At 45.7% G+C, this 19,841-nt stretch overlaps 3 protein-coding genes and 1 long non-coding RNA gene across 8 annotated transcripts in view; 2 read left to right on the top strand and 2 right to left on the bottom strand.

The window, feature by feature from the left end:
* The window catches only part of LOC148639091 (uncharacterized), a 104,552-nt gene extending 100,914 nt beyond the window's left edge, over positions 1-3,638 (top strand). For all 3 annotated transcript variants that reach the window (XR_015930883.1, XR_015930882.1, XR_015930881.1), the window contains exon 6: positions 1,098-3,638. This is a non-coding gene — a long non-coding RNA (uncharacterized LOC148639091). The remainder of the gene's footprint in view (positions 1-1,097) is intronic.
* A 23-nt stretch (positions 3,639-3,661) lies between these two features.
* On the bottom strand, positions 3,662-6,038 carry ndufa11 (NADH:ubiquinone oxidoreductase subunit A11). Its single transcript, XM_088622302.1, has 4 exons — positions 5,880-6,038; positions 5,063-5,155; positions 4,438-4,560; positions 3,662-3,832 (listed from the first exon to the last, which is right to left on the bottom strand). The coding sequence occupies exons 1-4, from the start codon at positions 6,025-6,027 to the stop codon at positions 3,720-3,722; spliced, it is 477 nt and encodes a 158-aa protein (XP_088478428.1). The 5' UTR covers positions 6,028-6,038; the 3' UTR covers positions 3,662-3,719.
* A 1,181-nt stretch (positions 6,039-7,219) lies between these two features.
* vmac (vimentin type intermediate filament associated coiled-coil protein) lies at positions 7,220-15,693 on the top strand. Its single transcript, XM_088622301.1, has 2 exons — positions 7,220-8,912; positions 10,362-15,693. The coding sequence occupies exons 1-2, from the start codon at positions 8,713-8,715 to the stop codon at positions 10,714-10,716; spliced, it is 555 nt and encodes a 184-aa protein (XP_088478427.1). The 5' UTR covers positions 7,220-8,712; the 3' UTR covers positions 10,717-15,693.
* Positions 15,694-15,742: 49 nt separating this feature from the next.
* Positions 15,743-19,195, bottom strand: larp6b (La ribonucleoprotein 6, translational regulator b). Of its 3 annotated transcripts, none has more exons than XM_088622288.1 (4): positions 19,106-19,195; positions 18,782-18,897; positions 18,446-18,683; positions 15,743-17,596 (listed from the first exon to the last, which is right to left on the bottom strand). In XM_088622288.1, exons 2-4 carry the CDS (start codon positions 18,889-18,891, stop codon positions 16,484-16,486), a joined length of 1,461 nt encoding a protein of 486 aa, XP_088478414.1. In that variant the 5' UTR covers positions 18,892-18,897; positions 19,106-19,195; the 3' UTR covers positions 15,743-16,483. The 3 variants fall into 3 exon arrangements, with proteins under 3 accessions (XP_088478414.1, XP_088478415.1, XP_088478416.1); XM_088622289.1 differs by having other exon boundaries at positions 18,446-18,659; XM_088622290.1 differs by having other exon boundaries at positions 18,446-18,656.
* Between the last annotated feature and the right edge of the window lie 646 nt (positions 19,196-19,841).

Here is a 19,841-nt window from a genome sequence, read left to right as displayed (position 1 = left end):
TGGCACATCAATAAAGTTTTACTGGCATCCCCAAAGCTAGAGAAAAACGGCTCAAGTTTCTGTTTCAGGAAGAGGTGATAAACCTGAGGTCTGAAATTCCTCACTCTGGGGGCTCCCTGCGCCCCAGTAAACCCACTGATGCAGGACTAAGCTCCGCCACGCAGTCCCCAGTCAGATCCCACTGCAGGTGCCAGAAAGGGCTGCATAGCAGTGGCCCCTGGTCAGACTGGAAAACCTGTCAAACAGACACCAGTGCCCCTCCACCTCACAACACAACACAGGACACATCCAGCAAAGAGTCTCTGGAAAGAAAGCTGCTTGGAATGACTGACAAGTCTTCAGCAACAAGACAATTTTATTGTTACTACTTAACATCGGGTGCAATGTGGCTTCGTACCTCAGATTCTCCATATTTACATTTTCTGTAAAGTACAACCATTTGTTCATGAAAAGGCAGAAAGGCAATCTTGGTTCACAGGCACACAGGCCCTTTTTTTAACTTCACAGAACAGAAACATCTAATATGGAGGGACATAGAGCTGGAGTCTCGGGCCACAGTAAACTCTTAGGTTTCTAACTTGGGCATCATTGGCCTGTGGCGCCCGATCTGTGCAGGACTCCTTTTCTGGATCGTCTCAACTCCTCCAAGAAAGCCCCAAGCAAAAGGATAATGGGAGAGGTTCCGAAAATGATGATTAGACCAGAACCCAACACTGTTATTATTAGGGAGTTATTCCACAGCACAGGATGTAATAAAACCTGGGCCGTTGTTTTAGAAGAATCCATAGAATTCAGATTGTGAATTTTCGGAAGGCAGGAATGAAAATGCCCGTCTGGGCAAGTCTACTGATCTGTTGGTACAGCCTTGCAGGAAGAGGCATGGTGCACATGCGGAGCAGTACAGGACATGCAGAAAGCACTCGAACACAGGTGATGACGTTGCTCTGCCTCAGGATCCTTTATTTCAATAGCACGGGATGAAGGGCTGGAGTGGTATCCGCCTTTCATTGCCAGTGACTAACAGCCTAGGAACGGCCAGTTGATTTGCATGTTCAGTACTGAGTCTCCCCTCCCCTTCACCTCCTTTTCAAACACAGGATCTTCAAGGCGATGTCGCGTCGTGTGTTCTTGAACTGTGAACTAGAAGTGGATCTGAAAGGTACGTGCCGTACAGCACATTTAAGATTGAAGGTTTTACCATTCACGGTCAGAAAATATCCATTCGCATTTCCTGATCTTTATGTCTTACACCATAAAAGAATTTCACTTGCAGGGCCATTCAGTTTAGATAGTGCTTTTCCCCCCCGAATCCAGCTTGCATTGTTGTAATATTTTTAGGATTTATCATCAGGAATAGCAGCAATTTTCAAAAGTTGAGATTGCACTAGATGTTTTTTTTTTCCCCCCGAAGACCCTAGGAAATCATTTAAATTTGTAGAAGATTATTTAAACAACTCCAGTGCAATCATCTATCTGCTGTAACTCCTAGCATTATTACACATGAACCATTTTCTAATATTTTTTTTCCCATTTCACATGTGAAACCTATTTGCCTATTGCCAGAAACAATAAGTATTTTTTCCCTGTTTTGGGAATTTTGTTACAGTTATGACCTGTGGTAATGTCTGCAAGGCTGGTTACACATGCTGAGGAGTTACACTGCATGTTGTCTGAATGGGACAACATCAGTAAATCACTCAATCTTAATGAATGACATGTGCAGCCATACAATGCCTATTCTGTGAAGGAAGAAATAGTCATTGCTCAATCATTGAAATAACAGCCCTTGAAAAGGTTATTGTACTGACATCTCAGTGGCCTAGTAAGTATATATTTGTCATCATTTGTTAGTAGTCCCAGTCAGTGAGCTAATTTAGAGTATTGCTTTACCCAAATCAAGTCACCGTTTTCCTACACAGTTTTCCTACACAGGCTACATGTTGATGACTGCTCATGCAAAAACTGTGTCCCTGCCTCGAATTCCCTGAATACAGGATTAATCCAAAGGGGCCGAACTTGGCTGAAAAGCCCAAGCTACTACCTGGACCACTCCCAGCTGGTTTTCATCAAGCCAGATTCAAGATACACTGCAGGGCTGTCTTACACTGAGCAGTTCCTGCCAAGACTGATGACAGTCCTTCAACATGCCAGGATTAACCTGCCACTGGTAGTAGCACCATGGCTGGTTGGGACACTGTTCCCCAGGTAAGGGGAATCAGTAATCGGTACCACGGGCACTGATCCCTGGCTCACCCAGGCAGCAGGCTGACCTTTTTTTTTAGATCAGGCCACCCAAAGTTCCTCACTCACAACACTTGAACAGAATCCAGTTAGTTAGGTTTTATGCCTGAATGATTAGTAATGTATTAGTTTATCGCTCACTTACTCAAGATAAAACATGTTAAGAAGTGAATATTGACATGCAAGAAGGGAGAGGTGGCAGGGATATGCCTGAACCATTTGGCTCCTACCCCAGCTCAATATGCCACTGACGAACTCCAGCCTTTCTATATTGATACAGGCTCTGCAAACAAAATTAGATATTTTGAGATACTCGGAATTCATAAGGAAATGTTTTCTTTGAAGGAGGTAGCATACTCCTGCTTCAGAGCCAAAAATGAAAAGACATGAAGAAACATGCAAGATGGTTTGAGAGGATTTGTTTGTTTACAGCACACCAGACATGACTTTCCAGCACCACACATATCTCAGCTGCAAAGAGCGATGGGGACTAATTGGAGGCAAGTACAGCTGCCACAGTGAAAGACTCTGATCAACCGTGCCAGTGGAATTCAGACTCCCATTCTGTAGGCATTAGATCCACTACAGGTTTTCTTCTTAACTTAGGGGATTTTAAGTCTTACTGAAGAAATTCCCCATGTGTGTAGCCAAGTTCACGGTACAGTTTGTAATCCAAGTAAACTATATCGTAATATTACTCTCGGCCCAATATCTGTTCCACACATTCCCCATTGGTGGGGTAATCCATCAACTGCCAAGTCTTTCTCAAAAAGCAGCAGTGTGGACAGCTGGTCATCTTCTCACAGCAAGGTCATCTCCATCAGCTCTCGGGATTTTTGACCCGTTCACTTTAAAAACTCTGCATTGTGGTGGAGGAGCCCCTAGAGAAACTGGATGGTTTTGCCAAGGACCTATCTGTGGAAATGCGGCATTGTGGCATTTTAATCACAACGTTTATAGCTGTGCAAAGCTTTTTGAAGCTTGTTTCTCAGAGTTCTAAAAAGCTTTGGTTACACCAAGAAAGCTGCCAAAGGCCAGCTCTTCCCCCGAGCCCACGTGTCTGGTGTCAGCAGACCTTTTCAGAAATGTTAAACCCCCTCCTTGTATGTCAAGTTAAGGGTATCCTGTGCTGAGCCCACAGGCAGTGGAACTGTTCATTCATGATGTAGTCATACTGCCCTCATCTGGCAGCTCTACCAAACTGCAACTTTACCTCTACCAGGGGTTTCAATAAAACATATGTACCCTGTAACACTGTTTGCTCCATTTTATAACTATTAATGTATGTACAAACTAAAAACGTTACTTTTAGCTTAACTGAGTACTGTTATTATTAAAAAATAAAAATCTTATTATCAACATTATATCATTATAAGACAACACTTTAAAAACAATCACCACCACCTTATAACACAAGAACTCTTTGTTTAAATACATTTATTTAACAATAATCTTCATTGATTTACATGTCAGTGCATTTACAGCTCCGGTGGGCCTGCTATCTTCCAGCCTTCCATCTTTCCGATCTTGGTGAACGCCGCCAACGTGCCCAGTCCCAGGCAGGCTGTCGTTCCCGTCATGTAACTGTGAGCTGCAGATTCACATAAAAGTGAAGAGAAAAGGATTATTATCCCCACAATGTGATCTGCCATTATTGTGAGTTTGGTGTTCCAATCTTACACTGCACAACCATGTGTAAGAGCAGTTTTCCAGCCACATTTGAGGGACCCATGGTGCAAAAATGTTGCAAGCACACACCAAAAACCAGCCAGTAAGGATCATGAACATGAATCTGATGCATTTTAAATACACCAGGCTTAAAAGATATATAATACACTGACTTTCAGTGGCACGTCCTATAATCAATAAGCCACATTACCAGGGAAACTAGGCTAAATAGGCTCTTTTTAAACAGTTCAATTAGCTAGCTGTGTCAGCATGCGTAGGCTGCAAAGGAACAAGTAAAGGTTTATTCCAGGCTGAAAAGAGAAGGAAAGAAACACAATAAGAAGGATCCATGGCCAAAACAATGTGTTTCTTTTCCTCTCTTTTTAGCATGGAATAAGCCTTTACTTGCTCTTTTTCAGCTCAGTAGCTGGATATACTGGATAGTCGAAGAAAAGCAAGAGGCCAAAATGAGATGCAGTGCACTTGTCCAGCCTCCTCCCTTGGGCCCGAAGAGACCAACCAACTCACTCCGGGTTCCGAGAAAGATCCCAGAAGCGCAGCCACCAATGAAGTAGTTGAGCGGATCGTCCGGCTTCTCCCTGACCTGTGCGCTCAAACAGGTGGTCATGCCGAAGATCGCACCCAGAGAAGCTGCAGGGGGAAAGGGGCCTGGAATCAGGAATGTTGCAAGGGAATCCCTGCCTTCTACATTCCGGCCTAGAACCGTTATTAATTAACCCCGGTGTCCTGGCCAAATTCCCCCCTGGCCTTTACCCATCATGGCCTTCTAATAATCCCCATCTCTGAACTGGCTTCATCACTCTGCTCTCCTCCCCACTGAGAGCTGGTGTGTGGGGAGCGGACTGGTGCACACTGGCTGCCGTCACATCATCCAGTGGTGGTGGTGGAGTGGAGACCCTATTACCTGGAAAGCACTTTGAGTGGAGTGTCCAGAAAAGTGCTATATAATTTAAGAAATTGCTATTATTTAAAGCACCCAAAACGGACCAGCACACATGGCAATCCTATACCTATAATGACAGTGTACTAGCACTACTGTATAATCCTGAAAGCAGCATAATTATTCACATGTGGCCTTTCCCAAATTCAGCACCTAATCCCAGGCAAGAAGGAGCAGAAAGGAAGCACTTACCCATTGTGACTGTCGCAGCTGTTGCTCTCTCTATTGCCTTGATAACAGAATCAGGCTGAAATGCTATTATGTGATAAGCTGAACCAACCAGGCCTAGAATAAAAACAGCACCATACAACAGTTATCTCCACAACAGTTAACTACAGCTACACCAACCCGACAACCGCACAGTAAAGCAGGATGCGCTTCTGCAGCTGAACTCTGGAGCAAGCGCTGAAATTTCTGCAGGAAAGGCGCTGCTGTACAGACAGGGACTCTCTAGATCATCACTGTAAATAAGAATTGCTCTGCTATTGACTAATGATACGGGCTCATTAAACAGTAACAACATTAACAGAAGTGAATTTATTCACTTCTAAAGCAATTCTGTAAACCGTCATGTTTCACATCTGCTGAAAAATAAAATTCACATCTGGTACGGTCCTTGATATTCAACAAGCCTTTCTGTCATCAGTCCCACATCGTTTCCCGTATATAAATTACCAGTGGGAAACTTGGTGCTATGTAGGAAACTAAAGATGCGATAACTGCCTCTGTCAGTGGTTAAAGAAGAGAACCATACAACCTGCAAGAGTGACAGGTTACTTTTGTGAAAATAACCTTAATGCTTAGTGGGTCATGAAAACATTTTTAACAAAGGAAAATACAATTGTTAAGTCTCTCGTTATTTAAAAGACGTTTCATCTCTAGTCTATAATGATTCCAGCTTCAAGCTAGGCCATCTCCATAAAGTCTTATCTTTCCCACTACCGTCCCGCTGTTTCGAGAAACACCATTTCAAAGCACGGTTACTGCTTCCGTGACATGCCCAGCTCACCCAAGGCAGCGCTCAGTTTAGTAGTGATCCATGTTTTCTGGACACAGTCCTTGCCGTCCTGCAGGTCCCAGTAACCCATTTTGGATCCACGAACAAGGGCACCAGGACACCAACTATCGCGAGACTTCACAATGCCAGAGGTTCCCATTACAACTTTATTAGCAGCTCGGGGTTACACGGCAAGAACAGAAACCTAGGCTATCCACCAGAGGGAGCGCCGCTCAGAGCGCACAGATCTACAAAGCGACATTGAATACGTAACTATTATTAAAACCCCACATGCACAAAATGTGTATTGTATATTTTTTACATTTTACTTATTCCGTTGATGGTGCTAAGTGCGATCTTTGAGTTAATGAAAATATCTTGTGCTATAAATCTTTGATATTTTGATGAAAAAAGCATTACATTGTTCCATGTTCGCTTAGTATGATCATTACTGGAAACATTATTGGTTGTTTGATAATTATATGCTATTTTTACGAAAATTATGATTTATTACAATTTTTACCATCTAAATTATATTACATTTTCAAGCTGTCACTAAACAATAAACCTGCCTGCTTGTGGCTTTAATCTGCAAACTGATACACAATTGAATAAAGCTCAATTTAAAAGAAAAATAACCCATTCCGATGACTTCTTATTTTACACCGTATTGCATTTCTCTATGGTGCAGTTGCATAGACTACAGTAAAATTATATTGTCTACTGAATAGCCAAACGTAACTTTTTATAAGGCATCTTTGTGTATCCCACTCAAGAAGTCTAAAAAACGACGCCATAAAAGTAAAGAGATGATTAAAAGAAAGAGGGCTGTCTTCTGAGGACTTTGCCCATTTACTGTAAGCAAGCGCTTTCTTAGGCGTGTAAGATTGCCTGAAGCCGAAGATGTTCTCCTGCCAAGGTAATAATTTCTTGTAAAGTAACACAAGAGATCATTTTTTTTCTGTTGCATTTTACAACAGAATTTACCGACGTTTGGAGTTTGTAAGTTCTGTGTAGAACGTGTTCATGGAGATAAACCAGTCGCGGATTTATTGCCATGCCACACTGCTGTCGGACAAATGGCGTTGAGAATATATTAGCCCAAAAGTGAACATTAAATGCAGTCTTGGAAATATTTGTTTTGCAAAAATAATATTTCTTTAGCCATTTAAGTTGGAGAACTAGGCAGGGATTCTAGCCGAATCAGGCTGAAATGCTACTATTCGGAGGTCGATGAGCTCTGGAGTTGACAAGGAAGAGCCGTGGGTTTAAATCGCGAGTGGGACGCTGCTGTTGGTGGCCTTGACCCACGTACTGAACTTCTAAGACGGTCGGTTGTATAAAATGGATCTAAATGTGCAAGGCTCTGGATTAAGGCATCACCTAAATAAATTAAATAATCCTGAACACCCCCCGCCACCATGGCGGCTGCCAGCGGGAGGAGCGATATGACCGATCGATCACTTTTGATCGGATCCGATCTCCCCTGCGAGACGCGTGCGAGCCAGCGGAGAGTCGGGGGATCTGCGCGCGAACAGCTCCAGATCCGAGCAGGCCGACTGTGCTGCCAAGCCAAGAAACAAGGGGATTTAGCGATAAACCGGGAGATTAGTTTCTCCCCCATCTGTCTCAGCAACAGCCACAGCATATGCATCCGCCTAATCTAGACACAAAGCCCGAAAACCATGCACACAGTCACAAATCTGCCTAAACGGCTTTTAATACCCAGACTTGCTTAGGAAGTTGTAACATGTAAGAAAAAGTTTTTAAAAGGGCGTCGCTATTGTTCTGTCCGATTGAAGACTGGCTATAATATGCACGGGTTTAAATGCAGTTTTTGAATGGTAAGGAATCTGGATTAACCACAATTCGTTAATGAATCGTTTTTTTTTATTATTATTATTTGTTGCTGTCCAGGAAAAGTAAACTTTTTGAATCTTGTATATGGAGATAGGAAGTGGTGGGGGGGGAGAGAGAGAACATGGCTGTTGTTAGTTTTACAGATTTAGACTGTTGCCAAGAATAGGACGACGGTTTCAGACATTCTAGGGCTAAAAGACTTTGGAGGTTTTAAGACTCCGGCGTCGTGAGGACGCGGTTAATGAAATTAGGCAGGAGGCCCAAGCGACATGCGCGGTGTTTTCACTCCGTCCCGACCCGCGCTCCGCACAGGCGCACAAGAGGCCGTCTCCCACCTCACGCGGCAGGAACGCGACGGCTTCTGGTTCCGGAGTCGCCGCGAGATCCACAGGTTACAGCAGGAGAAGTTAGGGCAAGTTGGGACTCCTGCGAAGTTAATCGCCAACTACTTGCGATGCCGGAAAAAAAAATATTCGCAGCCGTGTAGTGAGTTCCTCGCAAGGATGACGGTGACGATACGCCTTACTTCTGCGGAACCTAATAAACGTGGCTAATCAGGGATAATGCAGTCCTCTTGTAACAGGAGACAGGTGCAGTTTTGCAATTCAGCGTGCCTGTGATTTGAACAGACCTGGGTCGTTTCGTAGTGCGTCTTGGACTGTCACTAGGAGAGCCTCCAGTAAATGTGATGCGCTTTTTCCACCTTTATAGCAACCTATGCGGTTTGCACGCAGATCTCCACCTGCATCCTGCAGGAGTCCGTGCAATGTTATAACCTGAGCTGTCCCAGCAGCCCAGCGAGTCTTGGGGGATGAGATAAGAAGAGCTTTCAGTCCAGGAGGACAGGCTGAGCGAGGGCACTTGGGTGCAGGCTGTCTGTGTCCGGAGGCTGGGGGCTCAGGGATACTTGGGCTCAAGACAGCGAAACGGAGGCTTTGGCGTTGTACATTTTGTGGGGGTGCCCTCCACTAAAGACGTCCGGTGCATGAATGCCATGTCCTTGCCGTCTCCGGTCCAAATCAAGGAGGCCAATGCGCACCTGGCCGCGGTGCACAGGCGGGTGTCGGAGCTGGAGAGGCGGCTGGAGGCGGCGGAGAACACGGTGCGGGAGCAGGCGGAGAGCCTGATCCGGAAAGACGAGCAGCTCCGGGCCGCCACTCAGGAAATCAGGGAGGCCAAGGAGAGGTAGGCAGCGGTCGTTAGCTTGTCGCTTCTCTCCCGCACCACGGAAGGTCGGTGACCATAATGATGATGATGATGATGATGATCAGAACGTCTCTGTCTCCCCCGCCGCGGAATTTGAAAAGTTCTCAATCTTGTTTAAACGTTACGTTGTTCGGAACTCGGTTCCCCAGGATCGTGTTTTAGATTTGTGAAGCCGAGTGCGTCAGGGATCACGGTTCGTATTTGAGCAATGAAATCTGCCAATTGGTTCATTTCTAATGCACAAGGGCCGACCGTCCTTTCTGTGCAAGTTCTGTACAACTCATCTGTCCACTTCTGCAGCGTAATGAGCTGTTCCCCCCTCCTACCAGAAAAGCTGACACTTCGCCTCACTCCAGCGTAAGCCTGCTGCCTTGTGGAATTGGTCGTTTTTCAGCTTTTAAGTAGACGTAAACCTCTAACATTTCGAAGCCACAATCTGCTTGAATCCACTCCGCGCTTTTTTGCACATAGACCATCAGTCCGTGGCCACTAACCCTGGAGATACAGCAGATACTCCCCCTGGGCTGTAATCGCTCCTGGAATTGTACAGGTTCACCCCTGTGTCTTCCACAGTGGCCGCACAGGTTTCTCTGTGTAACGTGTCCCGATGTCCATCTCCTTTTGCCAGCCTGATGGTTAGTTTGTCGTCGCTGATATACCGCAGACCCTCCGAGGAGTTCAATATTTGTTGGCATTTATAGATGATAATTTAGTGTGTGCAGAAGGCATAAGTTGACTACTCTGTTACATGGAAATTATTCTAGATGTTTGGGGTTATTGGTGTAAGAAACCCTTTTTTGCACTAGTTAATAACTATTAAGTATTAAAAGTAATATTTCATAAACCGTTCATCATTACACTTACAGTATTGATACTTCAGTTTTGATGTACTGCGTTTATGTTCTTTTGACTATTAAGGCAACACAGGTCAGAAACTCCCCGTTTAAGGATCTAAATTAACACTGAATAGCTGGGATTTTTGTATTTCTACACATTCCAAGTTGTTTTTTAAAATTCTTAAATAAAGTGGAGTGCAAATGACACTATAGATTTGATTTCAAGGCAGTGCTTTCTGTTTACTAATGGGGTTGAATTCACACTATGAATTCACACTGCGGGCATCTGCTAAGCAAATCATTTTAATAATTGGGTGGGAGGTCTCCCACCAGCCCTGGTCCTGGAGAGCTCCAGTTCAGTAGGACTTGAGGGCCAGCCCATACACCTGTTTCCTAAAATTGGAAACAGCTGTGACTTGTTGATCAATTCAGCAAGAACTCTGTTTGAGGAACCCTCGTCCTTCAGGGCTGGTGATTTCTTTTTCCAAAGACATTTTTGACGGGTTTTCAGAGGTTGCTGGTTTAGTAGTGAGCTGGATGGGTGATGCCCATGCGGGGGACTGACCGCCTGTGTCGCTTGTGTTTCTCAAAGGGAGATCAGTTTCCTGCACGAGAAGCTGTGCAAGTCCGAGGAGACCATCCAGAGGTTCCAGAACCTCGTGAAGGAGAAGGACGCTCTGATCGGGCAGCTCAGACACCGCTGCCGGCTGCTGGACAACATCTGCAAGAGCCGCCCCCTGCTGGACAACATGCTCGCGCACATGGCCGAGGCCGAGAGGCTGGGGCCCGTCGCGGGGCTCGGCGAGGCGGCCAGGAGCCCCCCGCTGGCGGACGGGGAGATCAACTGCAGCCCTGAGCGGATGGCCAACCACAGGGACTTCTCCCTCAGCGAGGACGACATGGACGAGCAAGACCTGGAGGAGACGATGTTCGGCACGACCGTATAGTCGAGACTGCTGGCCCCAGCCTGCCCTGCCAAACCAGGGCCCGATCCAAAGCCCGACCCGGAATACCTTAAGGAGACTAACTGAGCCAAGAGTGATTGGGACAAGCAGAGGAACCAGACCAAAGGCCTTCATCAGAGCTGCTTAAGGTGTGGCTCCACCCTTTACCTCTGTTGCTGGATAGTTTTTAACCCCACAACAATTTTATAGTCAAAGAGCTAGCTGCAGGGTAGTCCTGCAGGGGGACATGGAACAAGACTGCAAGACCTGCTGGGAACCTAGGACGGCATATTAAGGGGAGGCACCTGCTAAGAAGGTGACAGCTGGCCCTGATCGTTCTGCTCCCTGGGTGGCACTTGCGCCGGGGGGGGGCGACTCTTGTGAGAGTGTCTTGGCAGCGTGGGCTGTGTCGCCCGTCCCAGGTCAGATTAAAGTGCCGGTTCGGGCGAAGAGCAGGCGGCTGAGGCCTCTGTGTGCCCCCCAACCAAGCTGTCCAGCTCTGTGCTCCCAAGTGGCCCAGTCAGGAATGTTGTGTCGACACCAGATTGGACAGCGCGAAGCATCCTTTGAGCCTGCATTTCTACAGAGAGTGGAGATTCAAACTGGCGGATCGCAAGTACAAACTGGGGGAAAAATAATCCATCGTCACTGCAGCTCTGGGCCTCCTCGTTCGCGATCTCTTCCGATCCGAAGAGCAAGAGAAGGAACTGCAGGGGCTTGGATCTCATTACACTGGTGTAGGTTTTGCTGACGAGCAATGTCATTAGGCTCTGCCCAGGCCATCGCATTCTATTTCTATTTCAGTTTTATTCCAGGCTTTTCTTAATTCCCGTCATCTGCTTTGATCGTCGTTACGAAAGGAGTCCCACACCGATGGCAAAGATCTCCTCTGGGGCAGCGGTCCTCGCCTGCCTAGGGGAGCTCTGTGGCACGTCTGACGTGGATTCCTGCCTCTCAGGTTTGTCAGAAGTTCGAGAGATCCCCGATAAAGCTGAACAAGCGTGGAAAACTGGAATCGGCGGTGGTGACGGATGGTAATGCGTTCACCAGGTTTCGAATTCCCGTGCTTAAATTACATCAAAATGACAAAGACGTCCATGTGTAACATGGCACTGATATAGTACATTGATTTCCAGTGGCATCGGTCTTGTTTTGGTCGTTTTTTTGAGGGATTGGGTTTAATATAATTATAAGGCATTAAGCTTTGGGGAAATATTTAATTTCAGCAAGTAGGCTTTTTATTTAGTGACTTTTTTAACAATGCTTTTTCTGAAATTGCGATATATAATCAATATATATTTTTATGACAATTAGTTATTTTCACCTGTTTTGGAAAATCCTGGATGTATATTTGGAGCGAATAATTAAATGTAATATAGATGCTCTCACACACTTTATTTAGAAGTAACACCCTTCAGGATTGTATTGGCATTGAGAGCGGTTGCATTGAATTATGGGTATGAATATTATTCTCCTCTGATCACAGTGCTACAGCAGGTGCACGGTTTTACAGCTTCACATTCTGCCTTTTTGCACACAGGAAGTCAATCTTAGCAGTGTGAACAGCTGTTTCTTTATTGGGACACACCACCCTGGCATAGACAGAACGACGAAAATGAAAAAGGCAGCAGGATTTAAATATATATATATTGTTGGAGGAAGTGGCAGAAACTGATTCCATGCTGAAGAGTAGAAAGCAAGTTTTTGTCTGCTCAGTCTTCTCTTCAGGTGTGGAAGGTCTTTGAAAAAGGCTCAATAGCTAAAACATTGGGGTTTTTGTTTTTTCATTTTTACTGTGGCATTAACCTCTTCTTGTTCCATTGCTTCCCACAGATCGATGCACTTCTATACAGTATGTATTTAGGGTACTGTGACTTTATTTAGAATTAATATTTTGAAAGAAAAGGGGAACTGCTCAAGAAATGTATACTGCATTTTTACCCAGCGATCGCTGTAAGCTATAATTTACAGCTTTACTCTAGGTGCTAACATACACCACAGGATGATGAATGTAAGCAGAAATGGAGGCTACATAATACTAGATAAATCCTTCCCAGTGGTCAGAACATTAGCCCTGTCCCACTTGGCAGAAGTCACTTTCAGTCACTTGGTCACTTTTACGTGTCCTGTACAGGCAAGGAAATAGGAAAGAAAAGACTGATCGAACATCTTTTTTTCTATTAATGTTATTAAGAACCTTCAATATGAGTAGATTCTAGGTTACATGAAGTACAAACTTCAGAGTACCCTTCTGGGCCTCTCATCTCTTTCCTTGTTAAACTAGCTGGTGCCTTGTAAATTCATCCTTGATTTCCTTTGGCAAATGCTGCACAGTGTTCCCGCAGATTTCTGAAATTGGTGAGGGGAGGGCAGTAGTCGTCTCCTGAGGGATCACAGGGTCCTCAGGGAACAGACAGAAATTCCTGAGTTTGTTAGAGATGGGGTCCCTGGTCTTGGGAGAGTTGCTCGGCAGAGAGGGGATAATGGAGATTAGGAAATTGATTTTGCTTCTGAAATTGAAATATCCAGTGCCTGATTTGAAAAAAAAAAATGGAAGGTTCATCATTTGAAAGAGAAACTGGGCTGGCTCAAGATGACACTGTAGGAAGCAATTTACAAGGAGGATCTCAATATTTGTTCTGCTTAAATGTGCAGTCCATCTTAATAAAACTTGGAGCATTTGTAACATAAATTGGTGAAGGGGCATTTCCTTACTGCTAAGTGTATGGTGTGTTTTCTCTTTTTTTCTCCATTTTTAATTTTACAGCTGCAAATGAGGTTGCACCAGTCCCTGTGTTGCCTGCAGTGGCTTTTTTTCGGGCTGTGCCGGAACTCGAGTTTTCTGTGCGCCCGCCTGTGGGCTTTGTTGGAAATTTGTGTGCGAGCTTTGATTGTCATGTTGCTTCAGTGAAGCATAGTCTATGCAAAAATAAAATAGATTTTCAAGAGATCTTAGATGTGCTCAGTTGTTTTCAGTAGTTAAATAAATGGTAAAAGGAATGTGATTGTGTATGTGAAAAACCACGCACGTGGCCATTAATCTCTTGTTTCATTTCTTTTTTTATCAAATGGGATAGGAAGAGGCAAACCTGATTCTCTTTTCGTTCTGGTTGTTTCCTCATTATTGTTTATCTAAATACTCAAAGCCTGTTTGTCTGCTTTCAGCTGTACCTTGGGCTCTTAGCTTTTTTGAGCTATTCAATACAAAATCAATGTTGTCTGTATTTTCCACCCAGAAGGTAAAGTGAGGTGTCAGCTGCCTGATGCCTGTACCTTCCTCTTGTCGAATGGCACTGTAATGCAAAAGTGCTGGAGGATCTTGTGACTATATTAGGCAGCTTTCAGTGCACAACATAGGGTCAGTTTAAATTGTATATGTTTTTTGTTGGGCAGTACAGTAGCATTTGCTACCTCGTATGGTGGGGCCCTGGGTTAAGTTTTTGGGGTGCTTTCTGCATGGAGTTCGTATGTTCTCTGTGTGGGTTTCCTCCAGATGCACCAAGGACTGGCAGGTTAATTGGCTTCTAAGAAATTTGGTCCTGGAGCGTGTGTGTCTGTCTGTGTGTAGACTGGTGTCCAACGCATGATGTATCTTGCCTTACACCCATTACTCTATCAGCTCAAGCTGTTAGAAAATGGATGGCTGTTTTTTTTTCGAAATGAGTCAGGCTGCTCACAGATTTAAGGCAATTCAGGATTTGCACTCATTTATATCCTTAAGGTGTTTTTTATTCAAAGCATCAGTGTCGATGTGCAAATTTCCACCTTGTTTTTGCAGAGATGGTTGTAAATCTTCAGCTTGATGCCCTGGGTAGTGTAGTATGCTCATTTATAGGAAAATAAAATACATCTTCACCGTTTGAAGACAGGCGGTGAAGGAAGTGTTTGGGGGTGTTGATGGGGAAATGTCTGGTTTTGTATTTCTGCTACATACTGTAGGTATGTTAAAAACCTCTAGCCTCTTGTTGTGAGATGGGCAATTTCTTTATCAGAACAAAACAGCTGTGCAGCCTCAATTTATATTCACTTTAGAGATTGTTTTTTGCAAGAAACCAACTCCCAATACAGCCTTAGGTATGGGTTTTCAGAACCACTTTGAACTTTGAGACTTCAAGACTTTGCCATTTTGTTTGAAATCATACAGTGGTCTTTAAATAAATGCCAGGAAGCTTCTGCTCTTGATAGCTGGCTTTCAAGAAAAAATATCTTCTGAGATATTAATTCTGCTATGCATCAGGATACTAATACAGCAACTTGGGTCTTGCTGTGCTAACCACAGCTTGAATACATTCAGTTATTTAAACCTTATTTACACTGTTAGATTTCACTTCGGATACAGCTTCTGTTTTGTTAAATATACTATATTCAGTAAGTTACATGGAATAATTGTTATAATACATTGTGTATACAAGGCTCTTTAAACAGAAGAGATTAACCAGGTAGAATGTAAATGTTTACTTGTGTACTTACTGCTCCCAAAACTTAGATGACTGTATACGCATTTCAATATCGTATTTGCCTTAACTCAGAGAGCTGTAGTTTACATTAAATTGCTCAGAGACTTCTATTAGACAGCAAGAGACAGAACTACATTTCGTGTCAGGCATTAATTATATGGTAGGACTCAGCTTTAGCAGTCAAAGGTGCTTTATAAAAGATCCTAGCAATAAGATGACTACATAATTAGGTACATGAATGAAAATTATTCTTCCTTTAAAAATAAATGCCAAAAATGTGTCAATTTTATTCCTTCCTGTTTTGTTTTAACTAACAATAAGTGGACTACAGCAGACCTCATCTTCACACAGATCTTTCTATTCCATCTTAGATAGAAATCTTTAGAAACGTCATACTTTGGTTAACAATTATCAGACTATAATCAGATTAGATTCCCCAATAGAGAATTAAAAGAAGGATGTTTAAGCTACAGTATATATATATATGTATCTGAATAATGGCTTTAATAAAAGTATAAAAGCATTAAGCGTTTTCTTTTTACCTCTGAAAGATGCAAATCAATGGTATTTCATAGTGCCTTTGGATAATAGAAACTGCAGTTTGACCTACAATGGGGTTTTCCTTTTAAAGAAAAAAGACTATTTGACAATCTATTAACACAACTTGAACATTCAGCAGAGAAAGAAATAGGGAATATTCCCTTTACACACTGGGATATCACCAACATGGTTGGTGAGAGATTGAAGGTAAAGTTCTACTTTCATCTACCTTTGTCAGAATGCAGGTACCAGGAACGTTGGATACCTTTTGGACAGTTCCAAGTTCCAAAACCAGATTGCGAGCTTTAACCCAGCTTCCGGAAGTTGGATAGTGAATCTGCAAAATAATTTATTTTGAACCATATACAATACAAAGAAAGGAAGTACAAACATCTTTATTAGCATTTCCAGTACAAAAATAGTTATTCATATTTGACTTAATTTTATCCAATACTTATACATTAGGTACCAAATACAATGCATATACAACCGTATGCACTCCAGAAGCTCCCTTTTCACCACATTCCCTCAGGGCAACACTGTTGCAGCCATCATGAGTTCCAACTGTAGCCACATCGAGCATCCTGGAAAAAACAAAGTTCGTGTAGGAAAACGGCACATCACCTTCCTGTGAGCCCGAAGCTGGAATGGTCGGCGATTTGGCCTTTAACCAGACGTTTGAAGCTTACAGTTTCCAACACCCAACCCTTGTGTGGATCACCTTGAAATAGACTAGCGTGGCCCAGAGCAGCCCCTCGCGGAGGGACCCCCGTCTAGTGTCGGAGCAGCACCTTCCCCCTCCCGATGCAGTTGTAGAAGCCCCGGGTGCCATCGGGGCCCTGAGGCTGGCGCACGATCTCCAGCAGCACTTGGGGCTGCCGGCCCAGGCGGGGCGACAGAGGGGAGGGCTTTTCGGGGAAGAAGACCTGCGCGGCGGTTCTCCTGCGCTGCACCCAGGGACTGTGGACCAGGATGCCGCTGTCCGGGGAGCAGTCCGCCGGCCACCTGTACCGGTCGGCGCCGCAGGCCGTGGGGCTGCTGCCGCCGCATTCCGGGACAGCCAGGGGGGAGGGCATGTGGCTGCTGGAAAACAGCTTGCGAGGCAGGAGGGGGCTGCCCAGGGGGCTGGGCCCGGAGCTGCCGCCGCCGCCGCCGAAGGGGTCCGGGCCGAAGGAGGGCGCCGTCTTGGGCACGGCGAGCGGGCTGCCGTAGAGGGCCTGTGGGCGGGCGACCCTGCGCAGGGGCCTGGGCGAGGCGGGGGCGAAGTCCGACTCCGAGGAGCTGTAGACCGAGGGATCCTCCAGGGAGCATGGGAACTTCTTGACTCTCCTGGCGGGCCTCCTGCAGGACAGCTTCTCGCCCCCTTCCTCGGGGTCTTCGGATTCCTCCTGGTCCAGGGTGCTGCAGGTCTTGCGGGTGCCCCTGCTGCCCAGGAGGGCCACCCTCACGCCCCTCCCGGCGGCCGAGAGCTGCTCCGCCCTCAGAGCCTCATACGCCCTGCGCGCCCCTTCCAGGTACTCGTACTCCACAACGGCGCACACCCTGCGGCCCAGCTCCGAGTGCTTCTTGGCATACTTCTTCAGCTCCGCGGGCAGCTCCTTGCCCGGCCTGAGGATCCGGAGGGAGCTGATGGTGCCGTGGGCCCCGAACAGCTTCATGGCCGTCTCCATGAGGCACTGCTGCTCCCTGCCCGGCGAGGCCTCCTCAGCCTGGCCCTCGCCCAGCAGGTTCCAGGCCAGGAGCAGCTTGCTGGTGGGGGTGTAGAGCAGGGACTCGCGGATGGGCACCCGGCGACGCACCTTCGTCCCTTCCTCGTTGACCTCCAGGGCCTCGGAGCAGCCGGCCGCGTACAGCGTGGTGCGCCAGTCCCTCGTCAGCTCCCGGATCTGCAGGACAGACCGAGGGGGGGGGGAGTTTTGAGTTTTGAACACGCTTCCAGGGTGAAAGATGTGCTTGCTCGCCGAAGCGTTTGTGAAAACGATCGCAAGATCGTGGGCTGAGCAAACGCCAAAAACCGTGTCAGTTTGACTTCGCATCTCTGAATTGCCAACTTCAAGCTACCCGAGTAGGACTGCAGGACGGGAAACGGGCAGTAGGAGATTCGTTTTAGAACAAGGCTCTTCGAGATGCAGCCCCGTCATGTCCAGTCAATGCAGAAGTGTGTTCTAACCAGCTCTTTAACTGCTATATAGATCCTGGCAATCGTCTGTGGTGGAATGCAATAGACCAAGCTGGGAGACTCTGACAGAGGTAACCTCTGAAACCTCCTTTCAGGTTTCTACCCAACAGCAGTAAAAAAAAAAATGTGCTTTTAGTTACATTTTAACAACTTAAATAAGCATTACTTTTGGGCCTTTTAGCGAGTTTCAGCACTGCCCTTGGTCAGGTGTGCCTGCTGAAGTATAACCAACTGGACCAAAGCGGAAGGAAAAAGTGTAATTCCCACCTGTGTGTATTCACCACCAATGACCCATTAAGAGCTGTATAGTCAGAAATATGGTAGAAACTCCTTTATCGGCAAGGCAGAAAAGTTTAAACCAACAAGCACAACAGCTACACACACACACCAATAAGCACAGGTGATTAAGGACCCAGCTGGCAAATAAAAACGGCAAAAATGTCCTCCAGCGCCCAGGACTGAGAACCTCTGCTTCAGGGTGCTGAAGAACCCAGCTTTCCTCAACAGGTAAGCAGGAATAACCGGCTCACCACATCCACAAAACTGTATGTCTTGCCTTCTTAAAGGAGGTGAGCAGCTTGAGGCTGACGTAACCCATTCTGTTTCTTTGGACGTGTTTCAGGAGGAAGGCGTCCTCCGCCAGATTCCCATCCGACAGGTAGCTCTCCACCTGGGCGGCGATCTTCCTGCGCAGCTCCGGCCCCGGGGGACTCCAGGCGCCGCCTTCGCACCAGTCATCCTCGGCCGCGTCTAACAGGTCGCTGGAGCTTCTTCGAGCAAAGGGAGAAACGGAACTACAGAGACTTACCTCGCAGGTCGGAGCGCTGCAAACATAAACCAGCATCCTCATAAAGACCCGCACTGCGTGGAAACTCGGGGGCGGCCGCCTTACGCTTCGAGGTTGTCGTTGAAAGGGTCCTCCGCGGATAGGAGGGGCTGCGGAGAGATCTGTAGTCCACTTCTGAGCAACTCCGATAGCGACCGCGACGGCGAGGAGGACATTGTGGTCTTTCAGGGAGAAGACGGAGAAACATGCATTTTGGGGAAAAAAACAGGTCTTTATAAAGCAAAGCAACCCAAAAATATTAGGGGGACAAACACGAGAGGAAGGATATTTGAATGATAATTTGAGCTTGTATTAGATTTCCTAGTGAAATACGGCGCAAGCTTTTTACACATTAAAGTGAATACACATTGTAAAAATACACAGTCCTACCGATGCAAAACGCTTAGAAGGTGTAGGAACGCAGAGCTAATCTAACACGAACTCGAAATGAGCCTTTTTGTCTTCGATAACGGTGAGAAACGAGACGCACGTCTCGCTCATCGTTCTCTGCGTTTGCACAGTCTCGCTTTTTGCGGACTGAAGTGTTTTAAAAGTTCTCCTGCCAAAAAACAAGGGAGTGGGTGCGATAATTGAATGACGACCAATTTAGCAAGGCTGGACACGAATCAGGTGTAGTCCAGTCAGTGTCTTTGCAATCCGCGTTTAGTGTTTATTTACAGCCTAAAACAGAACCTTCTACCGCGCTGAATGTATTTTAAATGTAGTTAGGATGAAGGACAGCTCTGTTAGCTGTAGGGTAGCAGACTCGTCAAATACCTGCTGTCTCTGCTTTACAAAACGCAACCGGTGCTTATCAAATGATTGTTCCTTTAACACGAATAATACGTTATATACCTGCAACTTACCAATTAACCTTTCAAAAGGTAATCGATTTGTTCTCTGATCTGGACTTAAGTTGTTATTTATACAAAATTGATCTTAAACCGATATATGTATAGATAGACTTACGGTTTATTGACTTAATTGACAGAAATTGTGACCGGGTTGGTCATACTCTTAGCCCGCTGAACTTAGAGATCCAGTGGATATATTCATACAGGGAGAAACACATTCCTGCTTTCACTTCAGACCAGAGACCCCCTTCGTGTGCATTACTGCAGGCAGT

This window comes from Lepisosteus platostomus, chromosome 27 (assembly GCF_059453375.1).
Source record: "Lepisosteus platostomus isolate fLepPlt1 chromosome 27, fLepPlt1.hap1, whole genome shotgun sequence".
Taxonomy (NCBI): Eukaryota; Metazoa; Chordata; class Actinopteri; order Semionotiformes; family Lepisosteidae; genus Lepisosteus; species Lepisosteus platostomus.
The sequence above is the reverse complement of the archived record's forward strand: the minus strand, read 5'-3'. Positions and strand labels throughout refer to the sequence as shown.